This window comes from Kogia breviceps, chromosome 1 (genome assembly GCF_026419965.1).
Source record: "Kogia breviceps isolate mKogBre1 chromosome 1, mKogBre1 haplotype 1, whole genome shotgun sequence".
Classification (NCBI taxonomy): Eukaryota; Metazoa; Chordata; class Mammalia; order Artiodactyla; family Physeteridae; genus Kogia; species Kogia breviceps.
This window is the reverse complement of record NC_081310.1, coordinates 49032352-49050613: the sequence shown is the minus strand read 5'-3', so window position 1 is coordinate 49050613 and position 18262 is coordinate 49032352. Positions and strand designations below refer to the sequence as shown.

Here is an 18262-nt window from a genome sequence, read left to right as displayed (position 1 = left end):
TCCAAGTGATTTTTGTCATATTTATTTCTGAACACCAATAATTTATCAATCAGAGCTCAGTTTTTAAAAAATGGAAATCATATCAGCTATTTTAGTAAAGAGAATTTAACATTAAAAACTTGGCTAGAACATATTGAAGGGCTGGAAAAAAAAAAAAAAGAAAAAGGACACTGAAGTAACTGTAGGAACCCTAGGTCTGGGAAGACAAGGAAAGAGATTAGAGTTATTAGAGCCTAGAAGCTTGGAGGAGAGGTTCCATAGAACTAGGACCATCAGCACCTGAGGAGAGGGTGCCCTGAACAGCTGTGACTCACATCTCCATGGAGGGTTATCTGCCTGGCTGGTTCTGGAAGGCTGTATTTTCCAAAGATGGTTACAATACCTGACATCTCACATGCTCTTCATACAATTTGACCTTGAAACTTCATTGAGAGATGAGGTCTGTGTTTGCTCCCCTCGAATCTGGGCTGGCTTATCAGTATGGTAGTAGTTCTATGTGACTTGCAAGGCTAGATCATAAAAGGTTATACATCTTTCACTTGTATCTCTTGGGGCACTCACCTTTGAAGCCTTGAGCTGTCTGAGGTCGCCATGCTGAGAGGAAGCCCAACTAGCCTACATGGAGAGACTACACGGAGAGACCCTGAGGCTGCATGGAGACATGCCCAGCCAGCCCACAGCTGCTTCAGCACCTGGTTGTTCCAGGTCCAGCCACAATTTGACAGCAACCACATGAGACACCTGAGCCAGAACTTCCCTGTGAAGCCCTTCCTAAATTCCTGATCCATGGAAACATAAGAATTAGTAAAATAATTATTGTGGAAAGTCACTGAGTTTTGGGGTGGTTTGTTACACAGCAGTAGATAACCGGAACACTGGTACTGTTATCTCAGGAGCTCAGAGGAGCTGCCTCACAGAGCTGTAACTGAAACCTCCAACAAGGCTAGCTTTGGAAGTGCCAGAAAAAGTCTAGAAACTGAAATTAACTGCTGCTGTCAGAGTGAAAGGCCAATGTTGAGACAATATTGACAGCATTGGCAAGCAAACAGAAAGTGTCTAGTCCTTCCTTTTGGCAGAATCTAGTAGAGAGCCAGCTTGGCAAAGGAGAAATGTAGTTTTCAGAGTTCTAGCCCCAGTGCCATAAGTCAGAGTACTGATAACTATGTAAAATATGTTAGATTCTCTCTGTACATTTGACCTTAGCAAATCTATGTATCTAACATATCTTTAGCATAATTTCATACCTTATGGAAAAGGCTTCACTTAATAAAAACATGCATGCAGTCTTTGGTTTCTCTTACCACAGGTATGATCCGAAGGAGAACAAGTGGACTCGGGTGGCTTCTATGAGTACTAGGAGACTAGGCGTGGCTGTGGCTGTGTTAGGAGGGTTCTTATATGCTGTAGGTGGCTCTGATGGGACATCTCCACTCAACACAGGTTAGTCCCTTCCAAAGTCAGTCTGGTTTCCCCAAAGCAATACATTTTTCTTAGGAGAGTCCCCTTACAAAAAGTATAAAAAGTCCATGTTATCCTATCATTTATTACGAAAATTATTTTCCCTCTAGGAGAGTTCAACTGTTAGCTCTTCCTCAGCTCCTTCAGCAGTCATAGTCTACTAGTATATTCCCAAAGTATTTCTTTCTCCCTTCATTTCACAAGTTGCTAGGAATTTATAATGAATAAAACAACTATTTTCTTAATATTATTTCCCTCCCCCAACCATCTTTCCTTAAAAAACAAAATCCTCTGTATTATAATCTAAAAATAAATAATAACCATAAACTGGTTTATAGTCTAATCCTGTCATTTAAAGATAAGGAGAGATGCCACGAGTTACCTAGCTAATGAGTCGTATAGCCAGAACTAGAACTAGGTACCTTGACTCCAACACATGCCCTTTCCACCAACCATACCTAAAAGAAATCAGTCCCTGATGAGAATATAGTAGTATTGTCCAAAGGTAGATGATTCCTTCTCAGAAGCAAAAATCAGATTGCTTATTGAAAATATATGTTATCACAAAGTGAAGTAGCTATGAAGAAAACTAGAGGTGAAAGGAAATGATTGCATGGTCACTTACTGGTTTTTCTTTTCCCTGCAGTGGAGCGTTATAATCCTCAGGAAAACAGATGGCACACCATAGCCCCTATGGGGACCCGGAGGAAACATCTAGGCTGTGCAGTGTATCAGGATATGATCTATGCCGTAGGAGGTAGAGATGACACTACAGAGCTTAGCAGTGCTGAGAGATACAACCCCAGAACCAACCAGTGGTCTCCAGTGGTGGCTATGACATCCCGCCGTAGTGGAGTAAGTGCCCAGCTACTGAAAACTTTGAAAAGCAAAAGCACCAAGAGAGGGCTGTGCAGAAGGAGAAGTCTGATCTGTAAAGTATAATACAATGTGACAGTGAGGAGATGCACTGTATAGGCAAAACAACCCCTGCCACTTTTGTACTGGAAAAAAAAGTTAATTTCTTTTGACTACTATTATCTCAAGAAGTTAAATATCTTATATCCAATCATATCTTTAATTAGAGAATTATTAATGATTTATTTACTTTTATTGAAGTATAGTTGATGTATAATATTACATTAATTTCTGCTGTACAGCAAAGTGATTCAGTTATACATATATACATTCTCTTTCAATATTCTTTTCCATTATGGTTTATCACAGGATACTGAATATGATTCCCTCTGCTATACAGTAGGACCTTGTGGTTTATCCATTCTATATACAATAGTTTGCATCTTATGATTTATCTTGTAATCAGTTGCTTCTTTGAAAGGCATCTCCCTGTCTTATCTACTACCTTATCTAACTTCACTCGAATTCATTGATATCTATTGGATATATGGATTCATCCATATCTAATAGAGAGCAGTTTCTTCAGCAGGCACTGTGTTTTGGTCCCATAGGTTGGCCTGGCAGTAGTGAATGGACAGCTCATGGCTGTAGGAGGTTTTGATGGCACAACGTACTTGAAGACCATTGAAGTTTTTGATCCTGATGCCAATACATGGAGGTAACCTTTAAGCTATGTTGCAAATCACCTCACTGCTGACTTGAAAATCATGGGCTTGAGATAAAACATGACCATCAAAATCAAGATGGTCAGTACATTGAATTACCTCTTGCAGTACTTTGAAAAGGGCTCAAAGTTACCCATATTCAATGGCTTATTTTGACTTCATTGCTCTAAAGTGGCTGACATCTTAAAAAATTCCTCTCTTTGGTAACTGTCCAGTTTTATAATTAGAGATAGCAAAAACAGAAAAAACAATCTCCCCTCTAGCTCCGTCATGTTCAGCTGAGGAAACTAAAGCACTGAGAAATAAAGAGACCTGCCTAAGCAAGTTAGTGACAAAGTTAGAATTAAAACCTAGACCTTTGGCTGTCAATCTGTCATTGCAATTTTTATGCCCAGGAAAAACAAACTGCAGTTACTGTTTTAAAAATAATACTTTATTTCATTTTAAAACTGATTTTTTTTCTTGAGTATTAAAAATATTTAAATATGTTATTACTTTTTAAAGTCTAGTAAATTGTAACAGTCACTTTTAGCAAGGAGGCTACATCTTACTTAGGAGAGTTTAAGTTAAGCTGTATTTATAGGCTTAATTTTACTTGCTTTTAAATCATTAATTGTCTAACAAATCCTTCCTAAATACTTAAGTAGTTCTTATAAATTCACATAGATTGGGTGACTCTTGCATTTATTTTAAATATTCAAAAACTTTTACAAATATAGCAAAATTCTCTTAAACCTTTCAACTTAAAATCCTAAGTCTAAATCTTTGCTCAATCACACATTTTAAACTTGATTCACAAAACTTATCTGATAGATGCTCTAATATGCCAAAGTCTCTTAAACACTACAAGTTTAAAAGGTCAAATATATAGTTAATTCACATTTTCAATATAAAATATTAATAGTATGTGTTTGAGGTACTTTATATCTATACTAAAATCTATTTTAAATACTAGTGTTTTTTAAAAAAAAGGTTTTACCTTCTAAGCAGTTCCTTCTCAGTGAATTGGGCTTATTTGCCTAAACACGTCTGAGGTAACCATCTCAGTGGTTGAGGTTGCACATAAACCACAGATGTCAGTCTGGATATGGTATCTGAGGCAGAAGACATTCTGAAAGATTTTTCTCATGATCATGAAAGATAAGTTGACGTCTTTTATAGTCACTTTTATATTCCAGAAGGGGCAGTCTCGTAGTCCATTCCTGCTGCATTCTGAGTATACATTTTCTAATGTTGAGCCTGTAACTATCCACCCAGATTTTTTTCATTAGTATATAAGATTCAACTAATGAATTTACTGGGTTCTTTTTATAGTCTTCATCTCTGGGAAAGCCACAACTTTGACAGATATCTGAATGACATTCTTTGGATTCTGCATCTCTCTCATACTCTGTATGGCTCAGTGGTCACAATACTAAAGTCAGACTAATAGCACTGTAGCACTTTTTGCTTATACATCACATTTTCACAACCTTGTTCATGAAATAAAGATTTACTGAGTGCTCTAGACCCTGAGGATACAAAAGTGAACACAACAAAATTCCCTGCCCTCCTGGAGCTGACATTACAACGAGGGAGATAGTGCCATACCAGGGGTGGAAGTGCTATGGCAAATAGCAGAGAGGCAGGGAGTCCAGGGAGGATTATCCACTTTAAAAGGTGGCCCAGGGAGGCCCCACTGAAAAGGCAACATTTCAACAAAACCTAATAGAGGTTAAGGGAAAGAGAATGGCAGGTTTTCATGAATAGGAGCCTCTCACTTGTGGTGTATTTTCTTCCATATACAGCTTTCTATTTTTAGTGGGAATCTGGGTAAGCATAATTTGGGAAGACAGCCAAGTTTATTTCTGACACTTAATGACTATGATCCTATGTAAGGACTTGTTTCTCAGTAACTGTTACTAATTTATGTTAGTAATATTTGACCAAGTAATATTCATGAAATTCTTAAGGACCATCTGTTGAGGGATTACTATATAAATTTTTGTAGTTACATATCCCAAATTTAAAGCCAATTTAAAATCAATACTTAGAGTTGACAGAGGATCTAATATTCTTTTCCATGGAAATCCTTAATTTTGAAGATGACCTTGTTCACATATCACAAACTAGATGCAGACTTTATTTAATCATATCCAGCTTTGTTCCATAAAGGGTTTGAGAAGACTTCTAAGAGTACATACAAAAGGATAGAAATAAATAATAGAAGTTTAGGCAAAAGCAAAATGTGGGTGGGAAAATATTATAGCCAGGGTCAAAACTGGACACAAAAATGTAGAATATGTGATTCTGTGTAATTGTTATAAGTCAGTCTAGATGTAGAGTTATAAAGTTACAAGGCAAAATGGATATGGTGCTCTCTTAAAACAGTGTCCTATAAGTCAGAGAATTTCAATATCTGAAATAATTCTGCTACTTGCCAGTGCTCAATTCCAGCTCCTACTCTTTGGAAGAGATGTATGTAGCTAAAAATATTAGTTGTGATATAAAACAAAGAATTGTGTTTTATTAACATCTACATTATGGAAGAAATAGTGCTTTTTCTATTTAGAAATCTGATTGTGTTTCTTTCTTTTCAGGTTATATGGTGGGATGAATTACCGTCGGCTTGGAGGTGGTGTAGGAGTTATAAAAATGACACATTGTGAATCCCATATATGGTGAACGTATAGAAGACAGTCATGCATATGCTCCTCTGTATTGTGGAGAGCTTTGACTTTGGAGCTTTGTACAGCTCTAGAAAACACTAAAATTTTATTCTTTGCCGGTGCCTCAACATGTGGAAATACAAATACATTGAAAGTACTTCACCTGCAAGACGCCACCTTTGCACAATAATTTTCAGTTCTGTGCAGAAGAATATTTATTTTTGGTTTTAATTTATCATGGGATTTTTGTTGCTGGGTTTTTGGTTTTTTGTTTTTGTTTTGGGATTTAGCCTTCCTCCCACCAAAAGAGAAAAAAAGGAAAGAAGAAAAAAAAAAAAACATTTCAAGCAGTAAAACCTTATTTTTAAGATACTGATTAAGTTTGAAACTACTAATTAGGGAAGAGTTCTATATGGGATCTAGTTGTCAGTTCTAAGCACTCCATTCACAAGACTCCACTACCTACAGGGACTTACCAGTGACAAAGATAGGTATGCAAGGTGTATTAGTTAGCCATCATTCTTGCACTAAGCACCAGAAGACTTGAAAATGTAAAAAACAAAACAAAGGAAACATCTCATTTAACTAGAACAATTCAAAAGGAATATTAAATCAATAAGACCAGGACTCAGATGCCAAAGTTTTCATCAGTGGAAGCTCACATCTTCTTTCCCTTCCTTATGGACTTGTTTGCCACTATAAAGTCTTTTTTTTCAAATATTTCCATAGAGTTCCTGCTAGATCTAGAGCTCTGCTCAGTGCCTCTACAAAAACTGTATATGATTCTCATATACTGTCTTGAGAATCCCCCAGTAGAATCACGTGTAACTCTGCAGGTTTTTGCTCAAAAACGTTACTGACTGAAGCAACTTTCTATTTCCTATTGCTACTAAGGACCAGCAGGGAGAAATGTCCTCTCCCCAGCAGTGAATACTGTTATGCAATTTACACTTGATGCTCAGGCCTGCTGAAGCTGAGGCTTACCTGTAATTACAGCCTCCAAGGGAATGAATTCTTCAGTTCGTGTAATAGTATGCTAATGAGTATAAAATCAATTGAGGCATTTAATTAATAAAATCTTGGTTCTTTTATAAAAACTATATATCATATCCTCATTCTATAAAGTCACTATTACCACTACTCTCAAACTGCACTTTCTGGTAAAAAGCTAACATTTTTAAGGAAAAAAAGAATACAGATTTCAGTGGTTGAAGTGTTTTTGTTATTGTGATCATACACCAATTTTTTTCTATGTTATCTTGCAGGAAAAGCTTTGAAAAAGACTTTTAACCACAACCATAAGGAATAACCTTCTTCTCCCTCCCCACTACAAAAATGTTTGGCAGGGCTTCCCTGGTGGCGCAGTGGTTGAGAGTCCACCTGCCGATGCAGGGGACACGGGTTCGTGACCCAGTCCGGGAAGATCTGACATGCCGTGAAGCCAGCTGGGCCCATGAGCCATGGCCACTGAGCCTGCGCATCCGGAGCCTGTGCTCCACAACAGGAGAGGCCACAACAGTGAGAGGCCCACGTACCACAAAAAAAAAGTTTGGCAACATTTGTGTTTACATTTAAAGATCATTTGCACCTTTATAAGGAAAAAAAAATTTGGTAAACAATTGTTTACATGCATCATTTATGCTTTTTTCTAGCATGTATAACTTTTTAAAATAAAGGTAGTACTTACCATAAAAAAATTTTGGTTAATGCTTTTTAATGCTTGTATCTTTGCTACTTAATTTAGATTTTCCATTTCTGTATCATTTACATTTCCTATTATAAAATTATAAGTACTTACAACCTGAGGGAATAAAGGGATTGCCAGCTAGAATTATGAATTTTTATTATATATTTTATATAATACTAGTATATTACCTAACCTCTAAACTTATTTTCTGGTGTGGGACTTGGAATCAAACAATTTTGAGCTAGAAGGGCTTTTAACAATCATCTGGTCCAGGGACTTCCCTGGTGGCACAGTGGTTAAGAATCCGCCCACCAATACAGTGGACACAGGTTCGAACCCTGGTCTGGGAAGATCCTGCATGCCATGGAGCAACTAAGCCCGTGCACCACAACTATTGAGACTGCACTCCAGAGCCTGTGAGCCACAACTACTGAGCACATGGGCCTCAACTACTGAAGCCTGCACACCTAGAGCCTGTGCTCCACAATAAGAGAAGCCACTGCAATGAGAAGCCTGCACACCACAACTAGAGAAAGCCCACATGCAGCAACGAAGACCCAATGCAGACAAAAATAAATTAATTTAAAAATCATGATCACCAGGCTTCCCTGGTGGCACAGTGGTTAAGAATCCTCCTGCCAATGCAGGGTACACGGGTTCAAGCCCTGGTCTGAGAAGATCCCACATGCCACGGAGCAACTAAGCCTGTGTGCCACAACTACTGAGCCCATGCTCTAGAGCCCTCGAGCCACAACTACTGAGTCCACATGCCACAACTACTGAAGCCCACGTGCCTAGAGCCTGTGCTCCACAACAAGAGAAGCCAATGCAATGAGAAGCCCGTGCACCACAATGAAGAGTAACCCCCACTCGCCACAACTAGAGAAGGCCCGCGCACAACAACAAAGACCCAATGCAGCGAAAAATAAATATTTTTTTAAATGGCTAAATAAAATCATCATCATCATCTGGTCTAAACCCATTTATTGCTCTGCTTTAAGACTGAAAACCCAGCTTCCCTGGCAGCTGACAGTCTGCCTGCTGATGCAGGGGATGTGGGTTCGTGCCCCAGTCCAGGAGGATCCCACATGCTGCAGAACCGCTAGGCCCATGAGCCATGGCCACTGAGCCTGCGTGTCCGGAGCCTGTGCTCTGCAACGGGAGAGGCCACAACAGTGAGAGGCCCGCGTACCGCAAAAAAAAAAAAAAAAAACACCAAAAAGACTGAAAACCAAGGAAGTCCTGCCTAAGCGTAAATAGTCAATGATAGAACCAACATTTGAAATCAGTTCCCCAAACTCCTACTTCATTTCTCTTTCTATGCCACACAGCCACTGCAAACCTACCTGAAACATGGCCTGGAACTAAATATACTAATAAACCTTAATTTTAAGGTCTGGTATGCAACATTGAAAAAGTATAAACATTTTAATGAGATCGTTACAGTACTGCATCACTAACAGTCAGTCTTCAAGACAAAATCACATATTTCCAAAGACTCTACTATTTCATATATTTGAAGAAAAAGAGTAATAGTAACAGGAACAAAATGCTAGGGATTAGACCTTCCATAAGCAGGGAAGTCACCAGTGAGAGCAATTCACATGGCAGTGATTCAAGAGTAGAGACCCAGGGACTATAGCACTGGCCAAAGTGACCATCGGAGTCTAAAGGGTCTTTTTTTCCTTACACTGAAGGTGCTCCAGTTTTATTCAGTGAAGTGTAATTATTCTATAAAAGACATTGGTATAAGATAGAATATTTATTAACTTATTTGCATAGCGATTTCCACAACACTATGAAGTAAACTTGGGTTGGGCTGGTGGTTATCTTCATTTTATAAATAAGTAAATTGAAGCTTAGAAAAGTTAAAATGACATGGTCGACGCTGAACCTCTAATGCACATCCCCTGATTCCAAACCCATTCTCTACAGTACTCTCCACATTCTCATTTCTAATGTCACTGTTCCCAGTTTTGTTCTCCAATATTTTAACTACAAACATCTACACTGCAGAGACTAGTTCTTGACAACTGTGAAGTAGAAAAGGTCCCTCTTGAACAATATTTGAGTGAAAGTAGGGAAAAAGCATTTCAAACTTTATATTAACTTAGGAAACAGATGAGAAAAGAAAAAAAATGGAATAAGGAAAGATATAGAGGAGAGAAAAAGGAAGAGGCAAAAACAGACCAGTAAACCCAAATATCACTGGCTGGTTGTCTAAGTAGTTTGTGACACTGGCTCTGTAAATTGCTTTGAGGTCTCTGTACTGGAAGTGACTGATAAGAATAGTTCCTAGAAATGACAAAACTCATCAACTAAAGTTGTCTTAAGGATCCTTAAACAATAGTAACCTTTAAGTTATTTAGTCATGATTAGGAACTTTTAAATGTAGAAGACGGATGGTATTATACTAACATTAAATATTCAGGGTGTTCCAATAACTGTCAGTAACCTATGAATATCCCTATCCTAGAAAGTTAGAATATTTACTAAAGGGATTCTGAATTCCTAGGAAAAGAGGACATGTATCTTCAGTGTGAATTTAGATCAATATACATTTTGACTCCTACTAAACAGAAACAGTCCCTGCCTTCAGAAAGCTTAGTTTCAAGTAGACCTTCAAGATGGCAGAGGAGTAAGACGTGGAGATCACCTTCCTCCCCACAAATACATCAGAAGTAACATCTACATGTAGAACACCCCCCTACAGAACACCTACTGAATGCTAGCAGAATACCTCAGGCTTCCCAAAAGGCAAGAAACTCCCCACATACCTGGCTAAGGTAAAAGAAAAAAAAAAAAACAGAGACAAAAGAATAGGGATGGGACCTGCACCTTGGGAGGGAGCTGTGAAAGAGGAAAAGTTTCCACACACTAGAAGCCCCTTCACTGGCAGAGACGGGGGCGGGGGGATGGGCAGGGGGAAGCTTCAGAGCTACGGAGGAGAGCACAGCAACAGGGGTGCAGAGGGCAAAGTGGAGAGATTCCCGCACAGATGATCAGTGCCGACCAGCACTCAGCAGCCCGAGGCTTGTCTGCTCACCCGCCAGGGTGGGCAGGGGCTGAGAGCTGAGTCTATGGCTTCAGAGGTCAGATCCCAGGGAGAGGACTGGGGTTGGCTGTGTGAACACAGCCTGAAAGGAGCTAGTGCACCACAGCTAGCTGGGAGGGAGTCTGTGAAAAAGTCTGGAACTGCCTAAGAGGCAAGAGACCATTGTTTCAGGGTACAGGAGGAGAGGGGATTCAGAGCACTAACTAAATGAGCTCCAGAGATGGGCCTAAGCCACGGCTATCAGAACAGACACCAGAGATGGGTGTGAAATGCTAAGGCTACTGCTGCAGCCACCAAGAAGCCTGTGTGCAAGCACAGGTCACTATCCACACCTCCCCTCCCGGGAGCCTAAGCAGCCCTACATGCCAGGGTCCCGTGATCCAGGGACAACTTCCCCAGGAGAACACACAGCACACCTCAGGCTGTTGCAACGTCATACTGGCCTCTGCCACCGCAGGCCGGCCCAACATCTGTACCCCTCCCTCCCCCTGGCCTGAGTGAGCCACAGCCCCCAAATCAGCTGCTACTTTAACCCTGTCCTGAGTGAAGAACTGATGCCCTCAGGCGACATACATGCAGAGGCGGGTCCAAATCCAAAGCTGAACCCCGGGAGCTCTGCAAAAAAGAAGAGAAAGGGAAATTTTTCCCAGCAGCCTCAGGAGCAGTGGATTAAATCTCCACAATCTACTTGATGTACCCTGCATCTCTAGAACAGGTGAATAGACAACGAATCATCCCAAAATTGAGGCAGTGGACCTTGGAAGCAACTGTAGACATGGGGTTTGCTTTCTGCATCTAATTTGTTTCGGGTTTTATGTTTATCTTAGTATTTAGAGTTTATTATCACTGGTAGATTTGTTTGTTGATTTGGTTGCTCTCTTCCTTTTTTTATATATATAGATATATATTTTTGTCCTCCTCTTTTTGTGAGTGTATATGTGTATACTTCTTTGTGTGATTCTGTCTGTATAGCTTTGCTTTTACCATTTGTCCTGGGGTTCTGTCTGTCTGGTTTTTTTGTTTGTTTGTTTCTTTTTTAATATAGGTTTTAGCACTTGTTATCATGGTGGATATCTTTTTGGTTAGGCTGCTCTCTTCTTTCCTTCTTTTTTTAATTACTTTTTACTTTTATTTTCAATAATTTTTTTTTACTTTTTATTTTCATAACTATATTTTATTTTATTTTGTTCTTTCTGTTTTTCCTCCCTTTTCTTTTGAGCCGTGTGACACACAGGGTCTTCATGCTCTGGCCGGGTGTCAGGCCTAAGCCTCTGAAGGGGGGAGCCCAATTCAGGACATTGCTCTACCAGAGTCCACCCGGCTCCATGTAATATCAAATGGCAAAAGCTCTCCCAGAGATCTCCATCTCAACGCTAAGGCCCAGCTCCTCAATGACCAGCAAGCTACAGTGCTGTACAACCAATGCCAAACAACTAGCAAGACAGGAACCAAACCCCACCCATTAGCACAGAGGCTGCTTAAAATCATAATAAGGCTACAGACACCCCCAAAACACACCACTGGACGCAGTCCTGCCCACCAGAAACACAAGATCCAGCCTTATCCACAAGAACACAGGCAGCAGTCCCCTCCACCTGGAAGCTTACACAACCCACTGAATCAAACTTAGCCACAGGGAGCAGACACCAAAAACAACAGGAACTACGAACCTGCAGCATGGGAAAAGGAGAACCCAAACACAGGTAAGTAAAATGAGAAGACAGAGAACTATGCAGCTGATGAACCAGCAAGGTAAAAACCCACCAGACCAAACAAATGAGGAGGAAATAGGAAGTCTACCTGAAAAAGAATTCAGAGTAATGATAGTAAAGATGATCCAAAATCGTGGAAATAGAATGCAGAAAATACAAGAAACGTTTAACAAGGACATAGAAGAACTAAAGAGCAAACAAACAATGATGAACAACACAATAAATGAAATTTTAAATTCTCTAGAAGGAATCAATAGCAGAATCACTGAGGCAGATGAATGGATAGTGACCTGGAAGATAAAAGAGAGAAAATAACTACTGCAGAGCAGAATAAAGAAAAAAGAATGACACAGACCTCGGGGACAACATTAAATGCACAAAAATTCGAATTATAGGTCTACCTGAAGAAGAACACAAAAAGAAAGGGACTGAGAAAATATTTGAAGAGATTATAGTTGAAAACTTCCCTAATATGGGAAAGGAAATAGTCAATCAAGTACAGGAAGCACAGAGAGTCCCATACAGGACAAATCCAAGGAGAAACATGCCAAGACACATATTAATCAAACTAACAAAAATTAAATACAAAGAAAATACATTAAAAGCAGCAAAAGAAAAACAACAAATAACATACAAGGGAATCCCCATAAGGTTAACAGCTGATCTTTCAGCAGAAACTCTGCAAGGCAGAAGGGTGTGGCAGGACATATTTAAAGTGATGAAAGCGAAAAACCTAGAACCAAGACACTCTATCCAACAAGGATCTCATTCAAATTTGATGGAGAAATTAAAACTTTTACAGACAAGCTTTTTACAAAAGCTAAGAGAATTCAGCACCACCAAACCAGCTTTACCACAAATGCTAAAGGAACTTCTCTAGGCAGGAAACACAAGAGAAGGAAAAAAACCTACAATAACAAACCCAAAACAATTAAGAAAATGTTAAAAGGAACATACATATTGATAACTACCTTAAATGTAAATGGATTAAATGCTCCAACAAAAATACATAGACTGGGCTTCCCTGGCGGTGCAGTGGTTGAGAGTCCGCCTGCCGATGCAGGGGACACGGGTTCGTGCCCCAGTTTGGGAAGATCCCACATGCCGCAGAGCGGCTGCACCCATGAACCATGGCTACTGGGACTGCGCGTCCGGAGCCTGTGCACTGCAACGGGAGAGGCCACAGCAGTGAGAGGCCCACGTACTGCAAAAAAACCCACACACATAGACTGGCTGAATGGATAAAAAAACAAGACCCATACATATACTGTATACAAGAGACCAATGGCAGACCTAGGGACACATACAGACTGAAAGTGAGGGTATGGAAAAAGATATTCCATAAAATGGAAATCAAAAGAAAGCTGGAGTAGCAATTCACATATCAGAAAAAATAGACTTTAAAATAAAGACTATTACAAGAGACAAAGAAGGACACTACATAATGATCAAGGGATCAATCCAAGAAGAAGATAAAACAATTGTAAATCTTTATGCACCCAACACAGGAGCACCTCAATACATAAGGCAAATGCTAATGGCCATAAAAAGGGAAATTGATGGTAACACAATCATAGTAGGGGACTGAACATCCCACGTTCACCAATGGACAGATCATCCAAAATGAAAATAAATAAGGAAACATAAGTTTTAAATGATACATTAAACAAGATGAACTTAGGGCTTCCCTGGTGGCGCAGTGGTTGAGGGTCCACCTGCTGATGCAGGGGACACGGATTCATGCCCTGGTCCGGGAAGATCCCACATGCCGTGGAGCGGCTGGGCCCGTGAGCCATGGCCACTGAGCCTGCGCGTCCGGAGCCTGTGCTCCGCAACGGGAGAGGCCACAACAGTGAGAGGCCCGCGTACCACAAAAAAAAACAAGATGGACTTAACTGATATTTATAGAACATTCCATCCAAAAACAACAGAATACACATTTTTCTCAAATGCTCATGGAACATTCTCCAGGATAGATCATATCTTGGGTCACAAATCTAGCCTTCGTAAATTTAAGAAAATTGAAATCGTATCAAGTATCTTTCCTGACCACAATGCGATGAGACTAGATATCAATGACAGGAAATGATCTGTAAAAAATACAAACACATGGGGGCTAAACAATACACTACTTAATAACGAAGCGATAACTGAAGAAATCAAAGAGGAAATCAAAAAATACATAGAAACAAATGACAATGGAGACACGATGACCCAAAACCAATGGGATGCAGCAAAAGCAGTTCTAAGAGGGAAGTTTATAGCAATATAATCCTACCTTAAGAAACAGGAAACATCTCGAATAAACAACCTAACCTTGAACCTAAAGCAATTACAGAAAGAAGAACCAAAAACCCCCAAATTTAGCAGAAGGAAAGAAATCATAAAGATCAGATCAGAAAAAATTAAAAAGAAATGAAGGAAACAATAGCAAAGATAAACAAAACTAAAAGCTGGTTCTTTGAGAAGATAAACAAAATTGATAAACCATTAGCCAGACTCATCAAGAAAAAAAGGGAGAAGATGCAAATCAACAGAATTAGAAATGAAAAAGGAGAAGTAACAACTGACACTGCAGAAATACAAAACATTATGAGAGATTACTACCAGCAACTGTATGTCAATAAAATGGATAACCTGGAAGAAATGGACAAATTCTTAGAAATGCACAACCTGCCGAGACTGAACCAGGAAGAAATAGAAAATTTGAACAGACCAATCACAAGCACTGAAACTGAAACTGTGATTAAAAATCTTCCCACAGGGCTTCCCTGGTGGTGCAGTGGTTGCAAGTCTGCCTGCCGATGCAAGGGACACAGGCTCATGCCCCAGTCTGGGAAGATCCCACATGCCACGGAGTGGATAGGCCCGTGAGCCATGGCCGTGGAGCCTGTGCGTCCGGAGCCTGTGCTCCGCAACAGGAGAGGCCATAACAGTGAGAGGCCCACATACCACAAAAAAAAAAAAAAAAAAAAAATCTTCCAAAAAAACAAAAGCCCAGGACCAGATGGCTTCACAGGCGAATTCTATCAAACATTTAGAGAAGAGCTAACACCTATCCTTCTCAAACTCTTCCAAAAGATAGCAGAGGGAGGAACATTCCCAAACTCATTCTATGAGGGCACCATCACCCTGATACCAAAACCAGACAAAGATGTCACAAAGAAAGAAAACTACAGGCCAATATCACTGATGAACATAGATACAAAAATCCTCAACAAAATACTAGCAAACAGAATCCAACAGCACATTAAAAGGATCATACACCATGATCAGGTGGGGTTTATTCCAGGAATGCAAGGATTCTTCAATATACACAAATCAATCAACGTGATACACCATATCAACAAACTGAAGGAGAAAAACCATATGATCATCTCAATAGATGCAGAGAAAGCTTTCGACAAAATTCAACACCCATTTATGACAAAAACCCTGCAGAAAGTAGGCATAGAGGGACTTTCCTCAACATAATAAAGGCCATATATGACAAACCCACAGCCAGCATTGTTCTCAATGGTGAAAAACTGAAACCATTTCCACTAAGATCAGGAACAAGACAAGGTTGCCCATTCTCACCACTCTTATTCAACCTAGTTTTGGAAGTTCTAGCCACAGCAATCAGAGAAGAAAAAGAAATAAAAGGAATCCAAATCGGAAAAGAAGAAATAAAGCTGTCACTGTTTGCAGATGACAGGATACTATACATAGAGAATCCTAAAGATGCTACCAGAAAACTACTAGAGCTAATCAATGAATTTGGTAAAGTAGCAGGATACAAAATTAATGCACAGAAATCTCTGGCATTCTTATACACTAATGATGAAAACTCTGAAAGTGAAATTAAGAAAACACTCCCATTTACCACTGCAACAGAAAGAATAAAATATCTAGGAATAAACCAAACTAAGGAGACAAAAGACCTGTATGCAGAAAATTATAAGACACTGATGAAAGAAATTAAAGATGATACCAATAGATGGAGAGATATACCATGTTCTTGGATTGGAAGAATCAACATTGTGAAAAAGACTCTACTACCCAAACCAATCTACAGTTTCAATGCAATCCCTATCAAACTACCACTGGCATTTTTTACAGAACTAGAAGAAAAAATTTCACAACTTGTATGGAAACACAAAAGACCCCGAATAGCCAAAGCAATCTTGAGAAAGAAAAATGGAGCTGGAGGAATCAGGCTCCCTGACTTCAGACTATACTACAGAGCTACAGTAATCAAGACAGTATGGTACTGGCAGAAAAAGAGAAATATAGATCAGTGGAACAGGATAGAAAGCCCAGAGATAAACCCACACACATATGGTCACATTATCTTTGATAAAGGAGGCAAGAATATACAGTAGAGAAAAGACAGCCTCTTCAATAAGTGGTGCTGGGAAAACTGGCCAGCTACATGTAAAAGAATGAAATTAGACCACTACCTTACACCAAACTAAACTCAAAATGGGTTAAAGACCTAAATGTAAGGCCAGACACTATCAAACTCTTAGAGGAAAACAAAGGCAGAACACTCTATGACATAAATCACAGCAAGATCCTTTTCGACCCACCTCGTAGAGAAATGGAAATAAAAACAAAAATAAACAAATGGGACCTAATGAAAATTAAAAGCTTTTGCACAACAAAGGATACCATAAACAAGACCAAAAGACAACCCTCAGAATGGGAGAAAATAGTTACAAATGAAGCAACTGACAAAGGATTAATTTCCAAAATTTACAAGCAACTCATGCAGCTCAATAACAAAAAACAAACAACCCAATCCAAAAATGGGCAGAAGACCTAAATAGACATTTCTCCAAAGAAGATACACAGATTGGCAACAAACACATGAAAGAATGCTCAACATCATTAATCATTAGAGAAATGCAAATCAAAACTACAATGAGATATCATCTCACACCGGTCAGAATGGCCATCATCAAAAACTCTACAAACAATAAATGCTGGAGAGGGTGTGGAGCAAAGGGAACACTCTTGTACTGTTGGTGGGAATGTAAATTGATACAGCCACTATGGAAAACAGTATGGAGGTTCCCTAAAAAACTACAAATAGAACTACCATACAACCCAGCAATCTCACTACTGGGCATATACCCTGAGAAAACCATAATTCAAAAAGAGTCATGCACCAAAACGTTCGTTGCAGCTCTATTTACAATAGCCAGGACATGGAAGCAACCTAAGTGTCCATCAATAGATGAATGGATAAAGAAGATGTGGCACATATATACAATGGAATATTACTCAGCCATAAAAAGAAACGAAACTGAGTTATTTGTAATGAGGTGGATGGACCTGGAGTCTGTCATACAGAGTGAAGTAAGTCAGAAGGAGAAAAACAAATACCATATGCTAACACATATATATGGAATCTAAGAAAAAAAAATGTCATGAAGAGCCTAGGGGTAGGATGGGAATAATACACAGACCTACTAGAGCATGGACTTGAGGATATGTGGAGGGGGAAGGGTAAGCTGTGACAAAGTGAGAGAGTGGCATGGACATATATACACTACCAAACGCAGGGTGGATAGCTAGTGGGAAGCAGCCACACAGTGCAGGGAGATCAGCTAGGTGGTTGTTGATCACCTAGAGGGGTGGAATAGGGAGGGTGGGAGGGAGGGAGATGCAAGAGGGAAGACATATGGGTATGTATATGTACAACTGATTCACTTTGTTGTAAAGCAGAAACTAATACACCATTGTAAAGCAATTATACTCCAATAAAGATGTTAAAAAGAAAAAAAAAGAATAAAATACCAAGGAATATAGGGGCAAGATGGGAATAAAGATGCAGACCTACTACAGAATGAACTTGAGGATATGGGGAGGAGGAAGGGTAAGCTGGGACAAAGTGAGAGAGTGGCATGGACATATATACACTACCAAACGTAAAATAGATAGCTAGTGGGAAGTAGCCACATAGAACAGGGAGATCAGCTCGGTGCTTTCTGACCACCTAGAGGGATGGGATAGGGAGGGAGGGAGGGATGGGATAGGGAGGGAGGGAGGGATGGAAATGCAAGAGGGAAGAGATATGGGGACATATGTATATTATAACTGATTCACTTTGTTATAAAGCAGAAACTGACACACCA

At 39.6% G+C, this 18262-nt stretch overlaps 1 protein-coding gene across 3 annotated transcripts in view; it reads left to right on the top strand.

Moving 5' to 3' along the window:
* The window catches only part of KLHL20 (kelch like family member 20), a 69648-nt gene extending 62264 nt beyond the window's left edge, over window positions 1-7384 (top strand). For all 3 annotated transcript variants that reach the window (XM_059040784.2, XM_067031420.1, XM_059040794.2), the window contains 4 exons: window positions 1307-1440; window positions 2105-2313; window positions 2925-3031; window positions 5618-7384. In XM_059040784.2, the coding sequence (XP_058896767.1) occupies window positions 1307-1440; window positions 2105-2313; window positions 2925-3031; window positions 5618-5702 (535 nt within the window). In that variant the 3' untranslated portion in view covers window positions 5703-7384. The remainder of the gene's footprint in view (window positions 1-1306; window positions 1441-2104; window positions 2314-2924; window positions 3032-5617) is intronic.
* The last annotated feature ends 10878 nt before the right edge of the window (window positions 7385-18262 follow it).